Raw genomic sequence first — 26681 nt, 5'->3', positions numbered from 1 at the left:
AATTTGACTGCAGGCACTTTGTTCGATTGTAAACAAAGACTGTGAAGAGATGCGGAAGGTGATACTAAATGCTATTCCCCCTTCCCGATCTGATCTGGATATAAGCCAGCACTCGGCCAAGATATTTTGAGAAATTTTAAATTGCTTTCTGAAAAAGTTTTGCGAGATGAGGTACATGATTTGTATTGAATTACTACAAATGAAACTCTGGCAAGCAAAACAAGTGCGTACAGTTCGATCTATAACTACTTATGTTATTAGATATCACCCAATTACTCTGGTGAGCAGGTTTTTAAAATATCATGACCAGGTCCACTATCTACAAAATGTGATATCTCATCCTAGTAACCTTTCCAGAGTATGTGCCGGACATTAGCTTAGCTTTACTCTCTCTCCGACCCAATTTACTGAGGACATTCAAATATACTGAGAAATTGTTGTTTAAACTCTCTAATTTAATCGCATCATTTATAATGACCCAGAGAGTTTCAGCTTCTTTGTTCAGTTTATGATAAATAGATTATGGGTTAAGCTACATTGCTTAAGTTATTTTCCTTTTTTTCTTTAATTGAGGGAAGGAAAGGGAAGTCCATCACTCTGTGCTGCAAAACCCAAGGACAGATTTCAAAAGTAAATGCAACTTTAAATAAGTGCACATAAACATTAGGTGCAGGTGCTCACATCTAATACACAGCTACAATTCAGCCGATTTATAAAAATGTGAAAAATAATCCAAAACAATTAACTTGAAATGAGCAGAGTACTGCATTTCCTGTTGTAGCCTATGTATTAGATTTGAATGTATAGAAGAAACATGAGAGGGACATGGTTGTAGACCTGTTTGAGCACATTATTGCGCAAACATGTAAGGGTTTTCCCATTCAGTTATTTGAGTCCTTATCAGAATTCTATGGTGTAAATAAAATATAATTCATAGTCAGGAACATCCAAATCTCAATACTTTGCCACAGTCTAGTAGAGGTCTACACTATCAAAAGCAGTGACAAATTCGGCATTTAATGTGTAGATATGACATTTAATTTTCACAGTAAGTTTCTACTTTTCACTGTAAAGCATGCTACTCATCTGTACCAAAATGATTCAGTCTGAAGTCAGGTTCCTCGCTAGGAATAAGATGATTTCGGTTAATGCAGTTCTTTTAATAAAGCAGCATGTACTTAGCAAAAACTTTTACCATTTAATATAAAATGCAAGGAACGTTACTTCCTTTTTTAATACTTCAAGCTTTCCTTCTAGGACAAGAGCATAGTTGTGAGCAACTTCTCTAGACCAGTAAAATAGGCTGAACCCCTATTTGTTAGGTCTCGCCTGACCCAGCGCATGCGCTGGTCTGGCGAGACTTATTGAGAGGGCTCCAAAAAGTGCTACCAGGCCAGCCTAGAGCCACAGCGCATGTGCGCGGGCGCATCGTACTTTACCCCCATTACTTTCGGTTTCGCGGCCGAACGGCCTCTTTGATGTTTCATTGCGATCGCGATCACTTCCACTTTCGCGGCCGCAGGGCCGCTTTGCATAGCCAATAGGTCTCGCTTTTGGGACCTTATAAGTATTTAGTTATGCAACTGTTGTATGGCTAAACACTTATAAGGTCCCAAAGGCGAGACCTATTGGCTATGCCAATGCTTGTTTTTGTATGCCATAAGTAATTATGCCACTAGGGTCATAGTCTCTAAAATCATTAGCTTACTATATTAAATTATTTTTTTCAAAATCTATTTAATAGAAGTATACACTGTTACTCAGATTCAGTTGCATGCATAGTAGTACACTGGAAGAAGTTTTTTTAGTGTGCCATTACTCATAAATCCTTCAAATTGTTTAGTTGGTTAATTGGTACAACAAATAATTTACAGTCCTCTTCTATTTGTATTGCTGGAGTCCTTTTAAGTTCCAGATAGAGAATTTGTCAGAATAATAAAAATCATTACAAAAATAAAAGCATTGTGCAAAGTTGGAATATACAAATCCTGTATACTATTAGATCTTTTTCGGAGCCAAATTTCATAACAAGTTAAGAGGTTTGGCAGGTGCGTGCACTCAAGAACCCTAACAAATCTGCCTTTCAAATGTACATTTTCCCCATTTAGGCATGAGATTAGATTTTGTTGACATGCCCGTATATTTGAAGCAGGACCTTCGCAACTGATCTAAATAAGTAAAAAGGCACAAAGGAAATGCAGTGCTAATTCCATGCAATAACTGCAGATCCAACCTACATCTTTTATCAGCTTCTATTATAATTCATGGAGACTGGTCTTTGCAGAGAAAAATGCCAAAATCATTCTGAAGTAGCTGGAGTTTGCTAGTAATCTTGCTTCGCGCTCCTGTGTGTATAAGTTTATTAAAGTCCAGGCGTGGGAGTGTTTGATAAAGATTTTTTATTCATCCTCCAGGATAGCGTTTTAACAGATTTTATATATACATATTTTTTCAAATGCTTGATTTGTTCCTCTATCCCATGATTTATTCTGCTATCCCATGCTTCTTTCACGTTGATTGTTTTTCCTGTGCCTTACAAAGGGTCAAAACCATGATTTTAATCACTCAGTTCACGGATTTCTTCCCAGGTAAGATAGCTTGGAGGATTTTCTATACTTCAATAACCAGAAACCGCGGGTCTCAAACAAAAGCAAGAGAACTAAACTCACTGTTTAAGAGACCCGCGGATTCCTGGTTATTGTAGTTATGGTAGGGGGACGTGTCCGCGCTGGTCTGTAAATCTCTCTCAGACCATTTAACTTACTCGTTTTTGTGGCATTTTCTTTACTTGACTGATTTAGTAATGATTTTAACTAGTGATGATTGTCTTTCTAAAGTTTGTTTGCAAAAGCCGAACTCCAATCTAATCTGAACTTGTGAAACTTTCGGTTCAAGGTGAAAAACGCTGCTAGATTTTGCAGATCGTTGTATCAAGCTAGACAGCTATTGATTATTGGAGGGAGGCTATACCATAAGCCAAGGTTAGATTCAATATGCCTCTCATTACCTTCGATAAAGACTCTAGGGAGGGACACTGAAGTGTGGTATGTAGATTCTTGTAAACATAACCCAGAGAGATAGCTCTATGCTCTAGAACTTTTTCATGGTTGTAGTAAGTCCCTGGGTGATGGAAGCCACATTATTTGTATGCTTCTGTTGTAGCAATTTTCACTTTATTTAGACACCAAGATACTTTCTTGTTTATTTCCTGATGACAACCACCGTTTTAGTTTTTTCAATATTTACTTCCAACATGTTAATGGGCGGTAAGTGGACAGATGGTTTAAGAGCTTTGCTGTCCTCTAGGCCTTTTGCTAAGTAGGGCTGAATCGTCCACAGATTACAATACCAGTAAATACTGAGATACCAATTTAGCGGGGGGGGGGGGGGGGGGGGGGGGAGTGGGGGCCTGAGCCTACGAGTTGTGCAAGTGTGCTATGAATAAGTTGAATATGATGGGGTCAACACGCAGCTTTGCTTGAGACAGTTTAGTTTTGCATTTTTCCTTGAACTTACACCAGTTCCCTATCTTAACCTGAACAAAGTGTAAGCATAGGGTAGCTCAATGGCCTTTCAGGAGGCTTGGAGTGTTTCACTTGGATAGTTTAGCCCAGAGTTTCATTTTTAGTTCCAGTTATGTCGAGAATGCAATCACAAAAGTCAATTCAATCCACAGCTTATGCTTTAAATTTCTAGCAATGCATTTATTTGCATTTCCAATAAATAAAAAACAAAATGTCTTTGTTATCTTGTATATGGAAATGTATGGCCGAATTAAACACAAACTGAGCACATACAACCAAACAGAGTAATCCCATTACAGCAGGACTGTCCTGATAATCACTTAGTCTTACCATAAACAAATTGTTGACACGGTTTAACCACTATTTTGAATTTAGAGTGTATTAGAAAGGGAGCACCCTATGACCATGACTGTGTTCTAGAAGCTCCAACTCTTTGACCTCAAGGGTTAATGATACCAAGCATTCAATGGCACTACTGACTTTGTCATTGCATTTTTCTTTGCCACGTTGTACAGTAACATGGCTACTGTGAGGCGCATCTGAAAGTAACAAGAATTGGAAAAGGCAATGGGTATCAACTTTGGGCAAGCTATTGACTGTCAGGCGACTGGTGGTAGTGAAAGGGAGGTCAGGTGGGGATGGAGAGCAGAACAGTAAACGGAAAAAAAGTACTATGAAGCACCTAGCGCTAGCCACGTCATACTGCTTTCCCCCCCCTTTTGTCTGTTGAAAGGGGAGAAAAAACGAATAGGGGCAGGACAGAAATAAAGCAACATGAGAGGAAATAAAGCAACATGGGAGGGAAAAAGAGCCGACAGGGAGGGTGAGAGGAAAAAAGGAGGAGGCTCCCGTTGGGGGGGGGGGGGGGGGGGGAGCTACCCAGGCGGGGGTGGGAAAAAGCAGCTACCCAGGCGGGGGTGGGAAAAAGCAGCTACCCAGGCGGGAGTGGGAAAAAGCAGCTACCCAGGCGGGAGTGGGAAAAAGCAGCTACCCAGGCGGGAGTGGGAAAAAGCAGCTACCCAGGCAGGGGTGGAAGAAAGCAGCTACCCAGGCGGATTGGGGGGGAAAAAAACAAAATCGGCAACCCCGACGGGGAGGGAAAAAGAGGCGGGGAATAAGAGGCTACCCCCGACGGAGAGGGGAAAAGAGGCTACCCCAGACGGAGAGGGGAAAAGAGGCTACCCCCGACGGGGAGGGGAAAAAAGAGGCTACCCCCGACGGGGAGGGGAAAAAAGAGGCTACCCCCGACGGGGAGGGGAAAAAAGAGGCTACCCCCGACGGAGAGGGAAAAAAAGAGGCTACCCCCGACAGAGAGGAATAAAGGAGATGGAAAAAGAGGCTACCCCCGACGGAGAGAGAAAAAGAGGCGACCCCGACGGAGAGGGAAAAAGGAGAGGGAAAAAGAGGTGACCCCGACGGGGAGGGTGGGAGGGAAAAAGAGGCTACCCCGACGGAGAGGGGAAAAAAGGCTACCCCGATGGGGAGGGTGGGAGGGAAAAAGAGGCTACCCCGACGGGGAGGGTGGGAGGGAAAAAGAGGGGAGTTACTCGATGCAAATGCCTTGGTATTCGAGAAGGTGATAGGAGAGACAGCCTGAAAAAAATATCCATTTGGAGTTTGCACACAAAAAAAAGGAATTTCAAGGAAGGGAGCAGTAGAAGGACAAGTATTCGGCCCATGCTCCAGTAGAGGTTCAAACAAGAGGACATGACGCAGGCATGCAGTGACAGACAGGTGCATAGCAAATTAGAGTGATGCTGAAGCTAACAAATGGTAAGTTATGGTTGGGCTGGAAGCACACTATGTTAACAAAATGTCTTGCACAGATTGGGTATGCGCTGTCTAGGTAAGACGCAAGAAGCACTATGACACAGCCAGCACTGGCCATGTCAAAAAGACTTAATTGCTGGCGGGTAAGGTTGTAACACAAAGGAAGGGAATGGGCAACACAGACAATGGAGGATGCGGGGAAAAAGCGCTATGAGAAAACCAGTGCTGTTCACGTCAGTGAACTTTTTTATTGTGGGTGGGAGGCAACACGAAGGGATACAGGAGGTGACACGGATGAAGTGGCAGGAGGCGACGAGGGCGCAAGGCGGCAGGAAGGCAGGTGGTGACAGCAGGATGGAGGGGGCAGGAGGTGACATGGAGAAGGCAACACTTGAAGGAGCAAACACATGGACAACAGAGGGTAAAGCCGGGGGCAAGCTCACGACAACAGAGGGAGATAGGGAGGGGCTGGGGACAAGGAGGCAGACAGGGGAGGCTGTGTGGATGAAGGAACATGGGTGTGGGCAAGAAAACGAGGGAGACAGCTTTTGTAGAATGCAAAATTAAGAAGTAGGGGGAACACAAGTAACGTGTCCATGCACCAGGGGAGGGACAAACATGAAGAGGAAGGAAGCCTACAAATGTTAAACAATGGGCAGCCTCTGAGACCACTAGTAGAAAACAAAAGGTCTCAAAGGAACAGCGAACACACTTTCTAGGCAAGACGTAAAAAATTAGAACAAGAGATTTTCTTCTGTGGAACAAAGGATATAAACAAGCTGTTTGAGGTGTTAATGCACTAGCTAAATAGGGTGAATTCTGAGCTTTGATTATCAGAAGGGTAAAAATGCACGCAAATGTTTTCAGTGTATCAAGGAAGAAATACCAAATCACAAAGGGACAATTCATAAATGCACCTTTGAAAAAGTATGGAAATTAACTCACAACAAAGTCAATAAATCTTTGATGGGGGCACGTTTGCTTTAGAAGGTATCCCCCTATAGTTGCACACCCGTGTGCAGACGCGTGGGTAATTTGGCCGAAATGATGATAGACTAGATTGAGTTATCCATTTTCTTGCAGTTATAAAGCATTGCCTACAATTAAAAAAGCGGTAAACGTTTCAACGCGGGATAGCGTCATAACTATAAGGTTCCGACGAGGAAACAATAGACGCCACCTGGAATCGTGCAATTTATCTTTTTTTTTAAAACTGTGTAGTCGAGCAATTGTAGAATTAAAACGTCTTCAAATTAGTGCGTTTGTATTATTAGTGTGAAATACCACATGCCGACTTCTGCTTTCCTTCGCAGGAAGTCCTCTGGAATATGTCAGCGCAGGAGCGTAAAAATAAACAAGCATTGGCATAGCCAATAGGTCTCGCCTTTGGGACCTTAGGTGTTTAGCCATGCAACAGTTGATGTTGATGCACCAAGGCTATTATGCTGCATAACTAAATACTTATAAGGTCCCAAAAGCGAGACCTATTGGCTATGCCTATGTTTGTTTTCCTCTTCTCCCTCTTTCTGTCTCACTCCTCCTCACTGAAAACCGTGACTTCAAGAAACGGATTCTCACCCTCTTTTTCCTCCTTTTGTTTATTTGTTCCCCTGTGAAATGGATCCAAAAAAGATCAATACTTTTGATGCAAATGTTTTTCCTGACATTATTCTATTCCAAAGTACAGCCTCAGGATGGAGAGAAATAAAAAGGTTCAACTATGAAAAATAAATAAATAACTAAATATAGCAAGACAGTGTTCACAAAGCGGCCAGATTGATTTTATTCACACCCAAACACATTAGCGCCACTCTACAGGGTTTGCCAGTGAAGAGCTACTTTTGTTTTATCTTTTCTTTGAACAGCCTTGTTTTCCCTGAATGAGTAAGTGCACCATTACTGAAGATGCTGGATTGATGGGTAGATTGGAAAACAAAATGCGTACCGCAGCCCGGTGTTCACGGATGTGGTCTTTTTAAACCATAATGCATGCATTTTGTAAGGATATAAGCGATGGACATTAAAGCGGGTCCCTTCCAGGCCCTGTAGTCATGTCTTTAACTTTTCAGGCAAAACTCACCGATTTCTGAATAGTGAGTGTAAATGTGTTAAGTTAACCATGTTATTCCTGCTTACATTTTACATGCTTAAATTAATCTTGCATTCCCTTTGCTTTTTTCCAGGACATTGTTACGTTATTTTAGGCAGTGTATTGCTCTTGTCTAGTGCGTAATTTGAACTGAGTCGCATCCAGGTATTTATAGCAGGGCACAATTGGATTGTAGTTGAAGACCGTGCGAGTTTCTCTCAGTGGGGCAGTATGGTGTTAAGTGGGGGAGAGGATGTGGCACTATGGTCAGAGCTGCCGAATTTGGACCTGGGGAACGAGGTTCAGCCTTCATGACCAGTACCCGAGACCACTCTCCTGAGGGAGCACATTCCCATGCTAGACCTAAAAAGGCCCTGCAAGACCATAGAAACCCTGGAGTCTTAGCACCAGCAGGTTTATCCTAGTGGGGGCAAGTGTGGGTTAACCTTGGAGGCCTGTCCACCACAATCCATACTGAAGTTCACCTCGCGGGTCGGCTTATGAAGCCGCACACCCTAGAGCAACAGTGACTGTCACTGAGGTCACAGGACACTTGAGAAGTGCCAGTTCTAGGGTGGTGCGACCGGTGTGTTCGCACCGGGTGCTGACTTTGGGTGGCAAGTATATTATGGTTATAAAGTGTTTGCTACCTCGTTCCTGGCCTCCAGGAATTTTCGGTGATTAATGTTCGAGAGAGAGAGAGAGAGAGAGAGAGAGAGAGAGAGAGAGAGAGAGAGAGAGAGAGAGAGAGAGAGAGAGAGAGAGAGAGAGAGAGAGAGAGAGAGAGAGAGAGAGAGAGAGAGAGAGAGAGAGAGAGAGAGAGAGAGAGAGAGAGAGAGAGAGAGAGAGAGAGAGAGAGAGAGAGAGAGAGAGAGAGAGAGAGAGAGAGAGAGAGATCGGAGTTTGTCTAGTGGAAGTTTTGATTCATGGAAAGGTTGCTCAGAGGGTGAGTGTGCATACTGCAAAGAACATGTACCATGCAGATCACAAAGTGCACATAATGTAAATGGGTCAGTGGGTAAAGGAAAGAGGTGTGAAGAACGGGAGCGATTAAGACTCCGAGGACCTCTACCTCTTACACAGAACTCAGTAATGTTTAATTCACACACTCAAACTTCCAAATTGAAAAATTTGCATTTCTTCAAATGCTATTACAGTTATCAACTGATTGATAAATGATCATTATATTAATTATCTGTGGAGCATGCTATACAGAGTAAACGTTCAGTAACTCTAATATTGGACCATTTACAAAGTGCAGCTGCAAACTGGCTTATTAGAAAAGGTAGTTTTGCACAAGCCATTCCTTTGATCGCCAAGTTACATATGGATCTTCGCAGCAGTTACTCAACCAACTGAGCTAACTTGAAAGTGCTGTAAAATCATCTTTGGAAATTACGTAGAGCCATAGACTGATAAATAGGCAGGCAAATCGAACCAAGATATGTGGCAGCTGCATTCATTCAACCTTTCTGAATTATGGCAGGCTTTGCGACCCGGCGGGATGGCTGCAGTCAGCGTCAGACCCCGTACCCCCACTTCTCCCTCCGACAGCCATGGATGAGGAAATCGTGAGGATAATAAACTCAAGAGCCAGCAGAGCTTTAAAGGGAGATAAGGGGTCTGCGGGGGATCTGGGACGTTTGGAGCATTGCATTTTGAAAGTCGTTAAATAAACAAGAGAGAAGAAAGAAAGAAAAGGAGACAAGAGTGATAAAGCGAAGGTAAAAGTGAGGGAACCGACCCAAAAAAAAAAAAAAAAAGACGGTGGAAAGCTAAAGGAACAAGACAGAAATGGAGTCTGAAACAAAGACGGGATCGACGTAACAATAGCCTCCGTAGTGCGTGGGGCCCCGAGAGAAAGGGAAAGAGTGAGATTGAGAGAGGGGGAGAGAGAGAGCGCGCAAGAGAAAGAGCAGGAGAGACAGAAAGAGAGAGAGAGAGAAAGCGAGAGAGACTGCAATCTGGGTTTCTGGCGACGGCCATGAAAGAGAATGTGAGCTACACGGGGTAACATGGAAGGGGGGGGGGGGTGAGTGCTGAAACAACACAGGGATGGGTGAGGGGGTGGATGTGAGAAGCAACATGCAGGCTGGCAAACGGTGTGCACTTTCGCGGCCGCTTTGTTGTTCTCAGTGGCCGCATGGCTTACTGAGATCATCAAAAGCGGCTGCGAAAGTGATCAGCAGGCTGACAAATGGTGCACGCGCCCGGCACTCATGCACTGTAGTTAAAGGCCTGAAAAGCCACTAGTCTGCACTTACAAATAACGCTTACTAAAGCTCTCGCCAAAGCAACGCTAAAGCGCTAGCTCAGGCGAGACCTATAAAGACTAAGGGGCATATTATCAAGAAACAGCGTTAAAATTATTGCGTGAGAATTTCCATAGAAGCCCATGTTCTGGTGTCAACATGGGCTTCTATTGGAATTCTCTGCGGCATATTATCAACGCTTTAGGGACAGTTTTCTGCTGCTAAAGCGGCGATAATTTTAACGATGTGCTTGCTAATATGCCCCTAAATGCATTAAGGGGTGGGTTTAATGTTCAAACGTCCGCAATGAGAGACCTGATCACTGGTGTTGGGGGCCTAACTTTTTGCCTCGATCTTTCTAAATATACATACACTTTAGAAAAGCGGTAGAAAGGATGATTTCGCTCCATACGATTGTATACAAAACGAAAATTGCTTTTCTCCACTATGACATGAAAAAACAGGTAAGTGTGCAAAATTGATTTGCTCAATCTTTTATGCCCTGGAGCTATGTAAGAGCTGCAGAGTATGTAAACTTCTGCAGCAAAGGAATCTCTTTGATGTGCTTGCAACCGTTAGACGGTACAAGCTCCTTTTTTCGGACCGCAAACGTCATTTCCACCCGTCTGATATGCGAAGTTGGTACATCTCGACCAAACCTGGGTTTTTCTTAAGGTCTGTCTAGGACTGCGCGACAATTCTTATAGGTAACCAAAGCTACAAGTAGCAGTACAAAGAAAAGGGAACGTGCGAGTTGACGCTTCACTAAATATAAACCCTTACTGCAATCAAGGCGGGTACGGTTTGTTCTGTCTGGCATCTACCACTATGAATTCTCATTGAGAATGAATTAAATGGATCGAGCCAGGTGTGGATGGATGGCGGCTAGAAATGTCACCCCCTCCCCCATTAGTCACAAAAGTCCCTAGTTCTAACATTGTGCAAGCGCGCGATAACGTGCAACCAAGGCCTCGAGACCACCGAGCCCCACAACACATCCAGCCTCCTCGCGCACGCTCACCTGCCGCCACAGCCGGCCCCAACAAGGGCAGGGAAGGACTGGCAAAGCCTGAAACGAATGGAGGCTCCGTGGGCCTTTCAATGACCCTACTCCAGCAGCCCTAACCACAAAAGCGAGCCAAGCGGGAAGGAACCGTCGTAGAGACACACAACTGCATCCGGATCGACAAGCCGGAAGCACCGCCCTTTGGAAAGGATCTGGATCTAAATCTAAAAGAGGAACCTGTTGTGGTTGGATGAATGCAAAACCACTCAAAACCAAGGAAACTACAACCCACTGTGAACACACCGAAACAGTCTGCAGGGCAAAGGAACCTCTTTCGTTGCTTTGCAAATAAAAGCTTAAATCTTATCCCCTTTGTAGAGTGTGGATCCATGGAGCCTGACCCTGAAATGGCCGCCCCGGGTAGCTCTAGCGCAAGAAAGGCAGCGAATTAAAAACCGCATTAGACGAATAAGTGCATATTCTTCCTTATGGATAACTATGCGACACGTCCTCAAAATGATCGCAACGAAGACATTACTTAAGGGTGTCTCGACTTCGTGCACCTTATGTCCTTAAAGAAAATACATTTAATATCACGCATCAATGGGTTTTCAATCTCCTCTTGTATGTGAAAGAATGGTACAATGTCAGAAAGGTAGTTCTCTGCGTCCACACCACACACACACCAACAGCGCAATGCGCACGCGCAAAGGATAACGGCCATGTTAATTGAAAGCTAAAGCGCCTATCGAGCCCTTCACTGCCTGACCTAAAACGGCAGCTGAAGAGAACACAACTAAACACTTCATCTGCATTGGCAAGTTCGACCTCTTCCATGTTGTAAAAACCTTCCATAACACGCGCAGTCTCTGGCATTACTCCTAACGTATAGTTATATTTGTTTTGTTTCCGTCCTTCAACGTATTAAGCTTCTGAATTCAACACTCCCGGGAGATATGGCAATTTCAAGATGGCAGCCTTTTTATTGCCAAGGGCAAGCAATTCTATACCACGCTTGTCGACCACGATTGTCCCTCTTCTACTTCATCGACGGAAGAACACATGTAGTCCTTCATCTAAGTCAGCGGCTCTCCTTTCCTGGACTAACTGATTTACTGGTAAGAAACAACTCCTGATACAATACGTGTATGATGTCAAGGCGAAACGAGGACTGATTTGCCACATGCATTTGTGATGTGTATGTTTTACTTCCAATGTTCTTTTCAGTTTTTACTAGTAGCACTGCGCCTGATTAGGTGCGCACTCATCGTCAATACAAACATTTGAGTTTATATTAAATTTAAACCGCTCTTAATCTGCTGTCACTTGTTTTCTCTGGGCGGAGCCGAACTAATGTACGCCCTGGCTTAAACTCAATTCTATTATAATTTTAAATCGGGAGGACTTCTCGTCGTACATATTGCCAACCACTTTTTAGACTCTCTTCATTTTACTTTATGGAGTTTCTGCGATTGTGTTTATAACAATACTATTAACGCTGTTCGACTAGTGCTATTAGATACATTTTTTTGCATTCATATCTATGTACGTGAAGTTTGGTTGTGGGGACTAATATGTGTCCCGGTTTATAAATATTTAACTAAATAACCAATTATTAATTACTATCTGGAGAATTGTTGGGTAGGATCTTTGATTCTTGAATGTATCTGTTCATAACCCAGTGTCTAATAATATTTCTATATAAATAAAATATAAAGTTGGGCAGATAAATCCAAAGGCTTTTTTTAATGCAGGGATATTGATTGTTATTAGTTTGTTGTAATGTGGGCCATTCTTACTAAAGGTTATTGTATATTATGCTTGTGTTGTATCTTGTGCTATATTTTTTGTATTGCCTCTTGATGTGTGGCGAGTAAAACAAATTCTAGCATTCGCAATAAGAATGTTCAATTCTATTAGAGAAACCGAAGCAAGGATTAGGCTTCTCTTTCTTAAATATTTACAGCAGCCATAAAGAATGTTAAATAAAAAATACTACCTTTCCTATGAACACACCATAGTCACATGTACCAATCATAGAGCCCTCAAACATATATAACCCCCCCAACCTCCACTTTCTGTCCTCTTTCTGTGCCCAAAAATGTGAATTGGCTGTCCATAACTCTGGAATATTACCATAGGACCCTCCATGAACTGTATGAACCACAGGACTCAACCGGAGTTTGGCTCAAAGACCCTTGCTCCAGGGCGTTGAAGACCTCTTCTGAAGACAAAAAACACCTGCCGATGGCAATAAACAAAGGAGAACTTCCAAAACGTCTCAAACTCATCTAGGTTTGCGATTACTTCTCATTGTTTCCCAAGCGGAAAGAGAACACTGAAGCCGCAATCACTGGCCATCATTAAGAAAATTCCACCCCCTAGAAAATATGACAGGGTGGGAACTTATCATCAGTCAGTAGATCCAAACAGTATAAATTCATATACATGCGTAGCTAGGGTGGGATAATCCTCGCCTCTGTGTCCATAATAGAATTGGAAATTCTTATCGCTTATGATAGATTTTTTTAAAATCCGATGTCAGGGTTGGAGGCTTCTATTATGCTTGTTCAAAGCTAAGCCACCGCCACAGAAGCAACATCTGTAATAGGTTTATAGTAAAAAGACTTAAAAGTGTATTCGAACGGCCAGTCCACTGCTTCCAGAATATCATCCAACCGGGACCCTAACTTAAAGGACTTTAAGGCCATGGCACCTTCAGCTGAATGTGCACCAACGATTGAAGTATCAATCCTAACCTCTGATAATTAACACATCCACCTAGCTAAAGTGGCCACGTGCACATGCTACAGGCTTGAAGGGCTTCTGTAATGCAGTCAACAATTGATAGGCCATGTCAGAACAAAACTCACTAGTACTTACCTCATAAGCTTTCAAACACTGCAACATATCGAATGATTTACAAAGGAGACCTTAGACATAAAATACTGCATATGTTACTCTATAAGGATAGTATCCTAGTTGGGCAAAGATCAAGGGGAAAAACCTCCTAACTCCCAAATAGTGAACAAAAATGCACACATACATAAGCAAAAGGATGATCATCACCCACTATTTTCAAGCGATTTCAATAATGCATAAAAATTAAGATATCACAATTAGATCCATGGAGATGTTTTTGTAAGTTCTGAAATTCTTCACAAAAATTAGGTCCTCCAAGAGTAGCCAACGCGTTTCGTCCCGTCTTGGGACTTCTTCAGGGCTACAAAGCACAGATAATATGTACATATTTAAAACTACAATATTTACAACACTTCATAAAAACACAGACGAACTTACATATATCGATATTCAATACTGAACATGTGCAAAACATCAAAAAATTCAAATCCATTCACTTACAACACTACTGGAATCAATGGGCTATCTTAATTGTGTGTATGATCTCTATTAAATTCATGCCATGCTTGCTTAATAGATAAAAGAAATATATGTTTAAGGTGATCACTAAACAATCATATCAGTATGTTATGAAGACACGTAGGTTGAGAGATTTAGGTGAAAACCTCAATTTTCTTTATTCTTGTCTTTCATTCTAGTTGTGGGATAAAATATTTTCTACGTTTGTACACTAGGGGAGCAAAAAGGAAAGTACAGACCATTATCATAATTGTGGGGACATTACAGTGCCAAAGTTGAAGTATTTGTTACCTTGATCTATTGGTTTCCTTATTTATAATGCACTGTATCTTCTCTATAGGTCAGGTCACAGGATTTTGATCTGTAATAGAGGGGCCACTTTTTATTGATTTATTCTACTAATTTTGAATTACCTATAAGAAACTAAATGTTAATAGAAAAAACCATAATAGTATAAATGTTGTTTACCAGTCCATTGCTGTTGTCTCTGATTCCTCAAGAATACATTCTGGCCCATGTCTTCCAGCGCACCTAGTTGGTCATAACCAATAGTTAGATGTATTCTTTATTTTATATTTTAGTATTTTATTTGTAGCATTTACACCAGTATATCATCACTGTACATCTTATGACTGAAGGGTTAATAGCTAGAGACTATCAATGTATTTATGTACAGTGTAAAACAAATGTTATGTACTTTGGCCGCTATATTTGCATATAGTCAATATCTAATTTGTATCTAGTCTTGAATGGGTCCATGTAATTTGGGACATTATCAAAATTGTATTAAGATGTCAGTAACATAACTTGATATCCGAGAAAGGTATCGTCCTTCCCCATACAATTAATTACATATATATCACCAATGTTTGGGTTACTTGTCCGCCACGTTTAAATAACATCAGTTTTTCAATATCTATAGGACAAGCATAAGAGCGTCCCAATATGTTTCAGTTACACACCTACATTTCATTACCACCATTTAAATGTCTCTTGGACGATATATGTACAAGCCCAAATGAGAAATAGTCTATTATTCTAAAAGTCACAGACGCATAATATGTTCACATATTCGAGTTTGAAATGATCAGTTGTTCTGAAGGTCACACCCGCATAATGTAATAACATATTTAAATGGCCCAAATAACATTACATTGCCACCATTTTATAGTGTCTCAGTCAATTTTTGTAAGCTCGAGTACAGAATAGTCAGTTGTTCTAAATGTCATTAACGCATAGTATAGACACAAATTTGGATGGTCCCAATAGTACGTTCAGTAATTTTAATCATATTGGAGGATTACAGAACGTCCGATATAATTGTTCTGAATCGACATTTTAAGGCTGCCATTTTGTAATGTCTAAAAGGTGGATCATACATTTCCATAATGTGTATTCTTGCTATGTAACCAAACAATAGAAGCGAGAAGCGATTTTCTCCACATATTATAGCTTAACATCAACAATATTTGTAATTTGTGGCCACCATATTTGGATCATTCTAATAACTATGCGTGTTGGACGAGCATTTTAAAACGTCTGATATGTCTGTGTCTCACATCAACGGTTTATGGCTGCCATTTTGTAATGTCCCAAACAGTATATTAGCACGACTCAAATGGAAAATAGCCAATTATTCTAAACGTATCAGACGCATGGTGTAGCCACAATATCAGTTGTCATTAATAAAGGTTTGAATCTTTGTTCAAATACAATACTAATCATCATGCGGTGACCTCCACTAAGCGTGCTCTATAAGATGTCATAATGATATTAGCTAACAAGTTTCGTTAGTCAATGGACATAGTCAGTCTCTGCGCGCCGTCTTCCAGTTCGTGATCAAACGGGAGCCATTTTCCCGTGCGCCTTTTGTACATACTAGGATTATCTGCGCATGGACAATATGCACAAATAAACTTTCCACTTTGGTGGCCATCTTATGGTTGATTCTGTACATGTAAGATAAATTAACTATTTTGTCTGCAGTGATTAGATTCATTCTTAATCGTTTGTTGTAATATGATTTGATCTTATATCTTTTACAATTATAATCTGAAAAGTATCTTTGCCGTTTGTATTATTAGATTTTTTGCAGCAAAGATACTTTTCTGATTATATCACCGTCAAGGTCATCAAATCGGATTAATTAAAAACCTCAGAAGAACAAAATGGCCTCCTTGTGCTGGCAAGGAGGCCAGTTTGTTCTTCTGAGGATTTTAATTAATCCAATTTGATGACCTTGACGGTGATATAATCAGAAAAGTATCTTTGCTGCAAAAAAACTTATAATACAAAGTCTTGGATTGTAGACCTAGTGCCCCCCATCACGGCGGATCAGCCATTAGCGCCATTACATCTTTTGATTCATGATTTTTTGTGCCTTTGTACCTTCCCGAAGAACAATATCATATTATGGTGGCCACAATAAACGCAATCTCCTCAATCTTGCCTCTTATCCAATAGAGGTTTTTCATAAAGTGGCACATTTTCAGCCCTTTATTGCAAGAAGATCACTTCTACAAATCAAAATTTAACCATCTTCCTAATTGTTTAGAAAACTGTCCTTAAGAAGTTGATAAATTAACGGCTCACCGAAACGCAGCGTCGACTTTCCATTCCCTTCCATTCATAAACTTTATTTCGGCCCCAGAGGCCATAAAAGCAACATAAGTTATTACAATTCACAATTTAAGATATCAAGATCAAATCACAGTTGTGAAATATAATAAAAACATTCATGGAGTACAAAAGAAATGTGTTCAAACTTTCAAATTAGTTACAGAATTTCCTACGTTTTATCCACATAGCGTTGAGAAACCGGGAGACTGCAAAAACAATTGGAGGGTGGGTGTCATACTTCAAGACTCTCAAAGCTTTTTCACACTCTCTAAATCCCAGGTTACTACATATGGGCTTGACCCAACGTTTTCTTTGTTGATGGTATATGGGGCAGAAAAACAAAACATGTTTTTCGTCCTCTAGTCCAAAACCACAGGCCGGGCAGACAGTGATGTTATTAACATCCCACCTGGAGATGAAAGACCTGAGCGGTAGACTGCCCATTCTCAATTGGCAGTCCAGTTTCCTAGCAGCCGGAGGGGAGATCAGATCTAAAAATGCCTCTCTCCTGTAGTTGTCTTTAATTTGGAGAAACTGGGCAGTCAACCTGCCAGTACCAGAACACTCGTGCAGGCGCGAGATGTGTAAGTTTCTGAACTGTTCAGCCAGTTTTGCCTTCGATAAGGCCAGACATGAAGCCTCCGGAGAGGCCCATAAGTCAGGAAGGCCAATCTTGGCACAAGTATCCCTAACAAATCTCAACCAAGAAATATTCTTGTTTTTGATTAGGGGCCAAACCCCCTTAAATTCATCTCGGTAGGAGCCCAACTCTGCATTGGACCAGAGTCTCTTCCAGTAGATCAATGGACGCAGCGTCACCACCTCTTCCATGGGTATCAACCCAAAATCCAACCTAATAGGGACCAACGGAGAGCTAGGGGGCAAACCCAGCAGACTCCTCATAAAAGAATTTTCAGTCCCAATCAGGCTGTGGATTCTGGAATGACCCCACAGTTCTGCTCCGTAAGTGGAGGCTGCTCTTACTTGGGATCTGAAGATTTCTATTGCTGGTGCTACTGGCTTGGATACCGAACCTATAAAAAGTTTGGAAATTCCCCCAGTAATTTGGGAAAATTTTAATACGGAGTTAGCGATTTGTCCCCCCCATCCAAAATCTTCTTGTAATATAATCCCCAGATATCCGAACGTTTTTACCCGTTCAAGGGGAATACCATTCAGCACTGGGTTTGGGCGTGTGTGCTTGGGGGGGTTAATCATAAATTTAGTTTTCGCTAAATTAATCTCCAGGCCTCTATCACCACAGAAATCCACAAAACCATCCAGAATGCGCTGGATGCCAGTTGATGTTCGCGACAACAACAAAGTGTCGTCAACGAACATCAACGCTGGCACCATACCCGTGGCAAGTCTTGGCACATACGTGTCCCTGATACCTTCCAGATGTTTGATGAGCCCGTTAATGTATAGACAGAATAGCGTGGGTGCTAACACGCTTCCTTGACGGACTCCACGGTTAACAGGGAAACGATCGGACAACTCTCCATGTTTCCCACATCTGACCTGGGCGAAGTTTTCTGTGTGGAGTCTCCTCAGGGCATCCAAAAGATATAAAGGAACATTAAGTGCCCGGAGAACTCTCCACCAATTTTCTCGCGGTACCAGGTCAAATGCCGACCTCAGGTCGACAAAAATGAGGTAGAGGCTGCCACCCTCTAGGCTCACGGTCTTCCAATGTAAGACCTGAAGTCGGAATATCTGGTCAACAGTAGAGATACCCTTTCTGAAACCCGCCTGCAGGATACTTAGGATGTTATTGTCTGTCTACCACGTCTGCAATCTATCCAAAATTATACGTCCAAACAGCTTCTGAGTAATGTCAATTAGGCTGATGGGCCTATAATTTGAGGGTTGTAAAGGGCAGCCTTTTATGTATATTGGCACGATCTCCGCACCGCGCCAAGATTCTGGGGGTTCCGCGCCCATCAGAATGGAGTTAAACAGAGTGCAGAGATACGGCGCCAATATCTTGGGCTCCGACCGATAAAGGTCGCCAGGGATTTTGTCCAGTCCCGGTGCTTTGTTAGATACCAGCAGAAGTATAGCAATTTCCACCTCCTTTATCGTAATCGCCAAAGCAGCCTCAGTTCGACACACTGGTCTGGGGGGAGAAGTAGCTATAGATAGTGGACTACAATTTGTGCCTGAGTAAAGGCCCCCATAATGATCTTCCCATGCAGCTGGGGCTATATTAGGAAATTAAGTAGTTCCTGGTTCTTTTCTTCCGTTGCTAACAATGGACCAAAAGCCTTTGAAGTCCTTGGACTGCAAGGTTCTTAGCTCCTCCCACATGTCATCCTCCCAGGCCTTTCTTGCCCTTACCAATGTTTGTTTATACTGTACCCTGAGTGATTTTAATCCTGTCGTTGTCCATGGCCTTAATAGCCATGAGCAAATCGCACTTCGACTTCCTACACTCGGCAGTATACCACATTTGCCTTTTAGCCAAGTGGGCCCTCGCGTTCCCAATCGGACAGAACACTTCCGAAAGTTTATTTACTAACTGAGAATGGATGTCTACAGGCCTGGACTCCCTCTCTGTGGAAATACAATTAAGCCCAGCTTCAGCCATTCCACTAAGATGAGGCAGAGCAAGACTATAAATTTCTGCCATTTTATTTGGGCTAGCAATGATGCAGGGCCATCTTACTCTTCGTCTGTTGTTATGCAGGATAAGAGGTTGTGCTATGGGAGATACTGCTGTATCATAACTACTCATGCCCCAGCTACCTGGTTTTAGTGTCATAACTAGGGCGTTATGATCGCTGTCATCCCGTTCTGACACCCTGAAGTCGAGCACCTTATCCCACGATCTTGTTTCGATAAGGATGTAATCTAAAATAGAAGTTTGCCCAACTCTATTGAAGGTGACACGTCCATGTCTATCAGAATCAAATCTGCCATTGCATGCCCTCAAGGATAGAGAAAGAGTAAGTGCAAAGATCTGAAGAACCAGGGGGGTCCAGACTTTAACCGTAGGGGTCATGGAATCAGGAATATTCCGGTATTCATTTTCCGCAGTTGGATCATCTAAGTCCGACACACTGAGTGGTTCATATTGGCAATTAAAATCGCCACCCACTATCACGGAGTATCCAGGGTCCAAGGACAAGATGTATTTATTTAGATGTTCAATAACTTTAGACTCCCGGCCACCCTGGGAGGGTCTGGAATAGACATTCAGGAGAGCCAGGTGATTGTTTTCGGGCAGCTCAAGTAAGATACATTGAATGTCATCTGAGCTGGTATGGAGCTGCCTTGCTGTAGCACCCAGGTGCAGGGCCACCCAGGTGCTAAGGCCCCCAGATGGTCTCCCCCTACCACTTGTTACTGCTAGTGTGTTAAAGGACACAAAACCAGCCCTTTGGAAATTATCTAGAGCCCATGTCTCCTGCATTAAACAGACATCAAAAGTATCTATGAAGGTGCCCCAGTCTTCACATATCAATTTGCTCTTGAGACCTGCCACATTCCATGAGAGCAGACTGATACTCTACTTTAATTTACTTATGACTGGGATCAGGTCACCAGCAGATCTAATGGTAGCTGGTGAGATAATTGCACTGTCCGAGGTTTCCTGCACGCACCCATTTGCCGACCCGTCCAATACTGCCAACCCCCCCAACACTGGAGATATGTGTGACTCGCCAAAGGGACTCTTAGGGTTTTTCCGGGATAGAACCTCCACCGCAACCAAACTGTGCGATGTTTTTGGTGGCCCCAGGTGGGGAGAGTTAGGTTTCCGAACCAGGGTACCTGTGTTAATGACCGATAACCCTTTCTTCTCCCCAGTCGGGACAGTCAGAACACTATAGTTTGAACGTCAATCCACCTGGTCAAGGACACTAAATCTGTTATTGTGGTGAAAAACTTCGAGTGGGGGCGGGCAAGATTGATCATAGACTTGGTTTACATTAAAAGGGCGGAGGAGAGGTCCAACCTTGCCGGTTCTCGGACTGTCCACCCAGCCCCTGCGGGAAGCATCAAACCCAAAATTCGGAGGTCCCGGGTAAAAGTAAGTAAGTGGGAGAGCTTTTATAGCTGAATGGGGACTAACATAGCTACCAGACTGCATTGTACAAATGTGCCTAACAGTACTAGGATCTCTGAAATTGATTACAACACAGTCCCCCCGGTGCGTCCTTGACTCTTGGGCCTACCCAGTTTATCCGCCTTGCGAATATTATCTCGCTTCTGCACTGGTTCGAAGGGGTTTATTACGGTTTAACCAATGCATACATTTATTTTTTAAGTCGGAAAAAGCCTCCCTAGATCCATGATTCAGAGTGGGGACACCTACGAGAACCACCACATATGGTACAGATTCAGGTGGAAGATCCAGGCAAGGTAGTTTAGGATCGAAGAAATGCCCTGCCTGCTTGTGGGAGGTGGGGTCAGGTTCTCTCAACTCAGGCAGTGGGTTAACAGTAACATGACTCACCCCACTCCTTAAATTCCCTGCTGAAGTTGATGGGATAGGGTCATTGGGGACTACTTGGGTGTCGAGACCCGCACCGTTACCCTGCAGAGTAAGTTGATCCGTAGTATCTATCAATACATTGGGTAAATTAGAAACAGAGCAAGTTGACTCAACTGCATTTTCTTTAGTCCCCCCCCCCCCCCCCCCCATCCCGTGACCCCTTAGCCCCAGACAATACGGCAAACATAGATTCTAAATTAGAAAGTCTATTTTCCATGGAGTCAAGTCTGTTACAAATAGGGCGACAAGTCGCAGTGAGTAACTGTTCCATTTTTGACCAAAAGTCTGTACTGGGTGCTAGACCCGTCATGCCCTCAGATCCTTCAGCCCTCAGGTCTGTGATAGCCACGGGGCCAGAATTTCCAACGTTTGCCCGTTTTTGGATTTTTGATCTTTTGTTGGACATAACTGTTCTGCCCCGCTTGCGTCTCACAACCTGTTCTGTCAGTTTGTCATGGGTTTCCTCAATACGGATGGGTAGGCCGGATCTAGTTGTTCCTACAAGGTTCGCGGATGAGGAAAAATCAAGCCCAGTAGGGTCACCTCGTTCAAGTAAACTACAGGAATTACTATTTACCATTGTAGCAGCAATCCCGTTATCTCTCAAAACCGATGAATTAATGTCCAAGGCTGAGGTAGGCAAATTTGTAACTACAGGTGACTTTGCTCGGGCAAAATCGCCCAATGAAGAGCGTTTGGTAAACTCTTGGTCGAGGGAGAGTCTTTTTTCCGTTAGCTCAATTTCCTTCTGTAAGACCGAGGTGGCCCTAGTGATGAAATTATCCAAAGTTCCAGCCACTCCGGACCCACAGAGAGACTTCCGACCCTTCCTCATACCTGCGTTGGCCATTACCAACTGTAGGAAAATAATGTAGGGGCAACGACTTTCCTGTTTTCTAACAATACTGTAACTGTGTATTTTAATAATGAAATTTTTTTTTAACTTTGAATTGTGTATTATGACTTTATGAAATGCTCTTCCTTTTTTTATTTGGGTATTACGATTGAATCAATCTTATATTTATTTTATATTAAGTTTGTTATTCGCTCTCTGTGTTGCACTGATTAGTTGCTGCTTAACCAATTGTATAATTATATGGTTCTCTGAGTCTCTCTTTGACACTAACTTTGTGTATAACATTACAACTAAAAGTATAGTAGATACCGTGTAGGGACCTTTGTGTTTTTGTCTATACTTACCCTGTCCCTATTTACAATATTAGGGTACCTTCCTTTTTCTATTCCTTAGGTCAGTTATCAGTAACATCAGCTATTTTTAGTGAGTTTAACATGCATGTGTTACGCCGCGGGCCGACTCGTAACCCGTGGCGCTACCCGTTTCCTCTTCGTCGGCAGCGGTGCAGCCCGCGGCACCCCTTCCTCGTCTTCGAGGGCACCGCGGTACAGCATTATGGCCTGCTGTGGCCATTTCAACGGTGTCGCAGAATGCACCCACAACGCCTGTTGGTTTTCGGGCCCGCCGCATACTTGCACGGCGGCCCATCTGCTTCCCGAGGCACCTTGGGACATCACACTCACCTGGTGTGGGCGTCTGGTGATCCCCCTTCCTTGGGGGCCATATTGTTGCTCTCCTCTTCACCTTGCCTTCAGAAGGCTATAAGGGAGGGTTACTTACCTTCCTAACATGGCGATCTTTCTGTAATGCACTTCACTCTTTTTCCGATCCAAGATGGCGACACCTCTCCTTCCTGTATGTCACTTCCTGTTTTTTCTGTGTTTAAGGGATTAGAAGCTTTAGTTCCTTGCATTGCAACAGTCCTTGTTCCTGCTCGTTTGTCCTTGCTCCTGTTGGTTCCTGCTGGTGTGTCCTCACTCCTGTTGGTTTCATGGCTCCTCTTTTGGTGATTCCTTCCTTCTGTTGGCGCTTATTTTTCCCCTTGCGCTTTCTGCTCCAGCTTGTCTTCCAGTCTTTTTGGGCTCCTGGTCTTAAAGTGTTTTCTGGCTCCTTATCTTCTCCTTCATTCCTGCAGTCTCATCATCATCATCAGGGTTTATTTCCCTCCGGGATTTCCTCTCTGGATTACTTCTGGAGGGCACTGGTTTAGGTTTTAATTGTCGGCAGCACCATGACTACCGGAAGGGGTCGCCACTATCCCGGCCAATCCAGGACTTACAAGAACCGAAGCCGGGAACCGTCCCAACGCCTCGAGGCTGGTAAGAAAGACCCTAAACCCGACAACATGGTGCTCATTATCCAATTACACATCAGATCAATTAGTATATAAACAGTACTTATTTTGTACAAAACCACAATTATAGAATTCTTGCATATAGCATGTTAATACATATAAACCACGGTCCCCTTATTTAAAAACCCCATATCCTAGTCACTGTTGACTGTTAGTGGATTAGTTCTAAAAATCCACTATCTGTTATGGTCATACAAGACAACTTTTGATATTGTGTGGAATTGCTATTACCGATGTATGAAGATACATTAATAGATGATTCATCAGGTAACGGAACAGGAGAAGTTTGATGACAATCATATCAATCGGGACATCAACTAATTCATCAGGAGTTGCCCATCATGGCAGATACATTATCAAATATCCCAAGTCCCTAGGCTGTGTTGATGGGAGCTCCTATTTCATTTGTTGAGTTCTATGGGTAACCTTACTCCGATTTTGCAATCATAGAACGTAATGAAGCTCAGAGTTGCTATTAACACCCTGATGGACAGACCTCAATCAGCATGTCCATCTTGCTGCAGCTTGATGTAAAGACAGTTCCCTACTGCAACCTCTTTTGCAATTTACAACTTGTTTGATCGTATGAAACCAGATGTCGGTTCTATCTGGGTGTTCCTGTCGGATGTGTGTTGCAATAGGGTACCTTTCATCACAGTCCTTGATGGCCTTCACGTGCTCTTGTATTCTTATTTTTAGGCATCCTATACTGCTCCCTATATATATTTTTGTTACAAGCATATCCGACTACATATACCGTGTATGTGGGGTTACAGTTAAGGAAAGAAATAACCCGATGATTCACATCGGTGTTGTATTTGAATTCCTTAACTTTGTTTTTGCCTAATCAACAGAAAAAGTTCCACTTCTCCAGTATTTGGGGTGTCTTTCATAGATTCACATGCTTGAATATTCCCCGTCGTCGAAGTGGGAGTCCCACGGTATATATAAAAAGCAATAAGTATCATGTATATATACATATACACATACATAACCACATAAGAGTATATACATACCCAAATAAACTTATATATATATAGTTCAAATAACATATCAAGTTAAAATACCATAGGATAGCATTGAGACATAGGAAAGCATTGAGAAAAAGAATCACTTTGCTAACATATCACTGTCATTTTATAGTCCAAACTCCAGCCAATCAGGCGCTAGCACCCTCTAGAACCTTCTCCTCAGAGGCTCAGACCCTCAGATTTTCTACCGCACGTCGTGTGAAGGGAGTCTCCCTGAGCTCTGCTTAGTTCTTCATCTGGTTTGAGGTTTTTTGTCTCTCATCATGTCTGCAAGTAAGAAATCTCTTTTCCGTCCTTGTTCATCTTGCGGAAAGTCAAGACTTTTCTCTGAGGATCCCCATGAGAAATGTATTTATTGTCTGTATCCTGATCATAAGGTGGCTAACTGTAAGATCTGCAGAACTTTCTCTCACAAAACTTTGAAAGATAGAGAAGGTCGCCTTTTAATATGGCTTCAAAAACTAAAGGATACAGACAACCCACTTTCTGAGGTGGAAAGTGTAGCCTCTGTCAAAACAGGAGTCTCCTCAAAGCGTGGAAGTGTCCAGGACTTGCCATCTCCTTTTCTGAAAAAGAAGAGACTTCACCTTGAGGAAGTGTCTACAGGCAAAGTCTCTATTACCACGTCTGCGCCCCCGAGACGTAGCTCACAGGCGTCTTTGACTCCGTCAGTACATGTTTCCAGTCAGAAACTGTCAAAACCGTCGACGGGCCCGTCGACGGCCCCTCCGTCGACGAGATCGGCTACTTCATCAGCCTCGTCGACGACGGTATCGAGCAGATATCCTTCGTCGACGACACTGACTTCGTCGACGTCTTCTCCGTCGACGGTAGTATGTGTGTCTCTTAGAACTATCTCGTCGACGATACCACTCACTTCTTCGTCGACGACTGGGAAGCTGGCGCTTCCGTCGACGTCTACAACTCCGTCGACGATGGATAAAAAGAAGAAGAGGAAATCTTCATCGTCGACGACAGCCCCGTCGACGACATCCTCGTCGACGACAGCCACACCGTCGACGACAGCCACACCGTCGACGGCAGCCACCCCGTCGACGGCAGCCACACCGTCGACGGCAGCCACCCCGTCGACGGCAGCCACCCCGTCGACGGCAGCCACCCCGTCGACGGCAGCCACCCCGTCGACGGCAGCCTCCTCGTCGACGACAGCTCCGTCGACGATTACTTCGTCGACGATCGCCTCGACGACGGTGGGGTCAAATTTTGCGACAATGCCATTGATGCCAATGTCAACGCCAGCACCGGGGTCTGTGGACAGCTCCTTAATGCTACGTCGTAAGGCCATGCTAGACCCAGTTATGTTACCACCTGGACCACGGCCACCTCGTCAACTATTTCCCTCAGGGGATGAGGACGATTCGGATGAGGGCGATCAGTCTCTTTTCCGGGATGCTCATAGTCCTTCTGAGCTACATACAAAGTGCCAAGAGTCTGAGGAGGATGAATACTATGAACAGGAAGAAGAGCAAAATTCCTCTGCTCCGGTTCCTATGGTGCAGCTTCCTGTGCGGCTTATTTCCAACCTCCAATATATGTTGGAAGATTATAATCGTCGCTTTCCAGCATCCTCTCAAAATTCTCCACGTGAAGCGCCATCTGAGGTTCCACCTCATCCTATATTGCCAACGATACCCACGCCCTCCACACCTGCACTGCCTTCCAATGCAGAGGATGATAATATGGACAATCTGGATACGGAAGAGGGTGAGCTCCCAGAGGACGACTCTATGGCGGACTGGGATGATTACCAAATCAATTCGCCCGCATCACCGCCAAGGTCACCAGTCAACTCGCCACCTGTCGACCTAACAGGGTTCCATCAGCTGATGGAGAGAGCAGCGCAACGCTTTCACCTTCCCATGGTGGTTAGGGAAGAGGACTGTTTCTTGTACGACTTCAAGTCCCAGCCTCAGAAGCAAGTACGAGCTGTGCCAATCATAGACTTCATATGGAATGAAGGTATAAAGTTAATGAAGACACCTAATTCTATTCCGGCGGTGCTCCCACGCCTGGAGAAAAAATATAAAGCTCCGGATTCTTCCCCAGCCTGCTTGGTGTCTCAACCTAAGCCGGACTCAGTGATCACACAAGCGGCACAGCGCCGCTCCAAGAATCCATCATCTCCAATGTCGGCGCCTCCGGATCGCGACGGCCGTCGCCTGGATGCCATAGGCAAGAAGTTTTCAACCATGGCGTCAACAACGGTCCGGGCTGCGAATTCTTTGGAAATCCTCGGCCGTTATGATAGACAGATGTGGTCGGACATGGCTGCATTGGTCA

General features: G+C 43.4%; 2 protein-coding genes across 4 annotated transcripts in view; one reads left to right on the top strand and one right to left on the bottom strand.

Moving 5' to 3' along the window:
- The window catches only part of DROSHA (drosha ribonuclease III), a 533090-nt gene extending 522270 nt beyond the window's left edge, over positions 1 to 10820 (bottom strand). Inside the window, exon 1 of one of the 2 annotated variants that reach the window (XM_085607071.1) lies at positions 10657 to 10820. The gene's annotated coding sequence lies outside the window, so the exon portion shown is untranslated. The remainder of the gene's footprint in view (positions 1 to 10656) is intronic. The other variant, XM_085607072.1, reaches the window with a different exon arrangement.
- A 680-nt stretch (positions 10821 to 11500) lies between these two features.
- Positions 11501 to 26681, top strand: part of C5_2H5orf22 (chromosome 5_2 C5orf22 homolog) — a 409270-nt gene continuing 394089 nt past the window's right edge. The window contains exon 1 of one of the 2 annotated variants that reach the window (XM_085607073.1): positions 11501 to 11759. In XM_085607073.1, coding sequence (XP_085463199.1) covers positions 11598 to 11759 — 162 coding nt within the window. In that variant the 5' untranslated portion in view covers positions 11501 to 11597. The remainder of the gene's footprint in view (positions 11760 to 26681) is intronic. The other variant, XM_085607074.1, reaches the window with a different exon arrangement.

The sequence above is a fragment of the Triturus cristatus genome, chromosome 5_2, assembly GCF_964204655.1.
Source record: "Triturus cristatus chromosome 5_2, aTriCri1.1, whole genome shotgun sequence".
Lineage (NCBI taxonomy): Eukaryota > Metazoa > Chordata > Amphibia > Caudata > Salamandridae > Triturus > Triturus cristatus.
The sequence above is the reverse complement of the archived record's forward strand: the minus strand, read 5'-3'. Positions and strand labels throughout refer to the sequence as shown.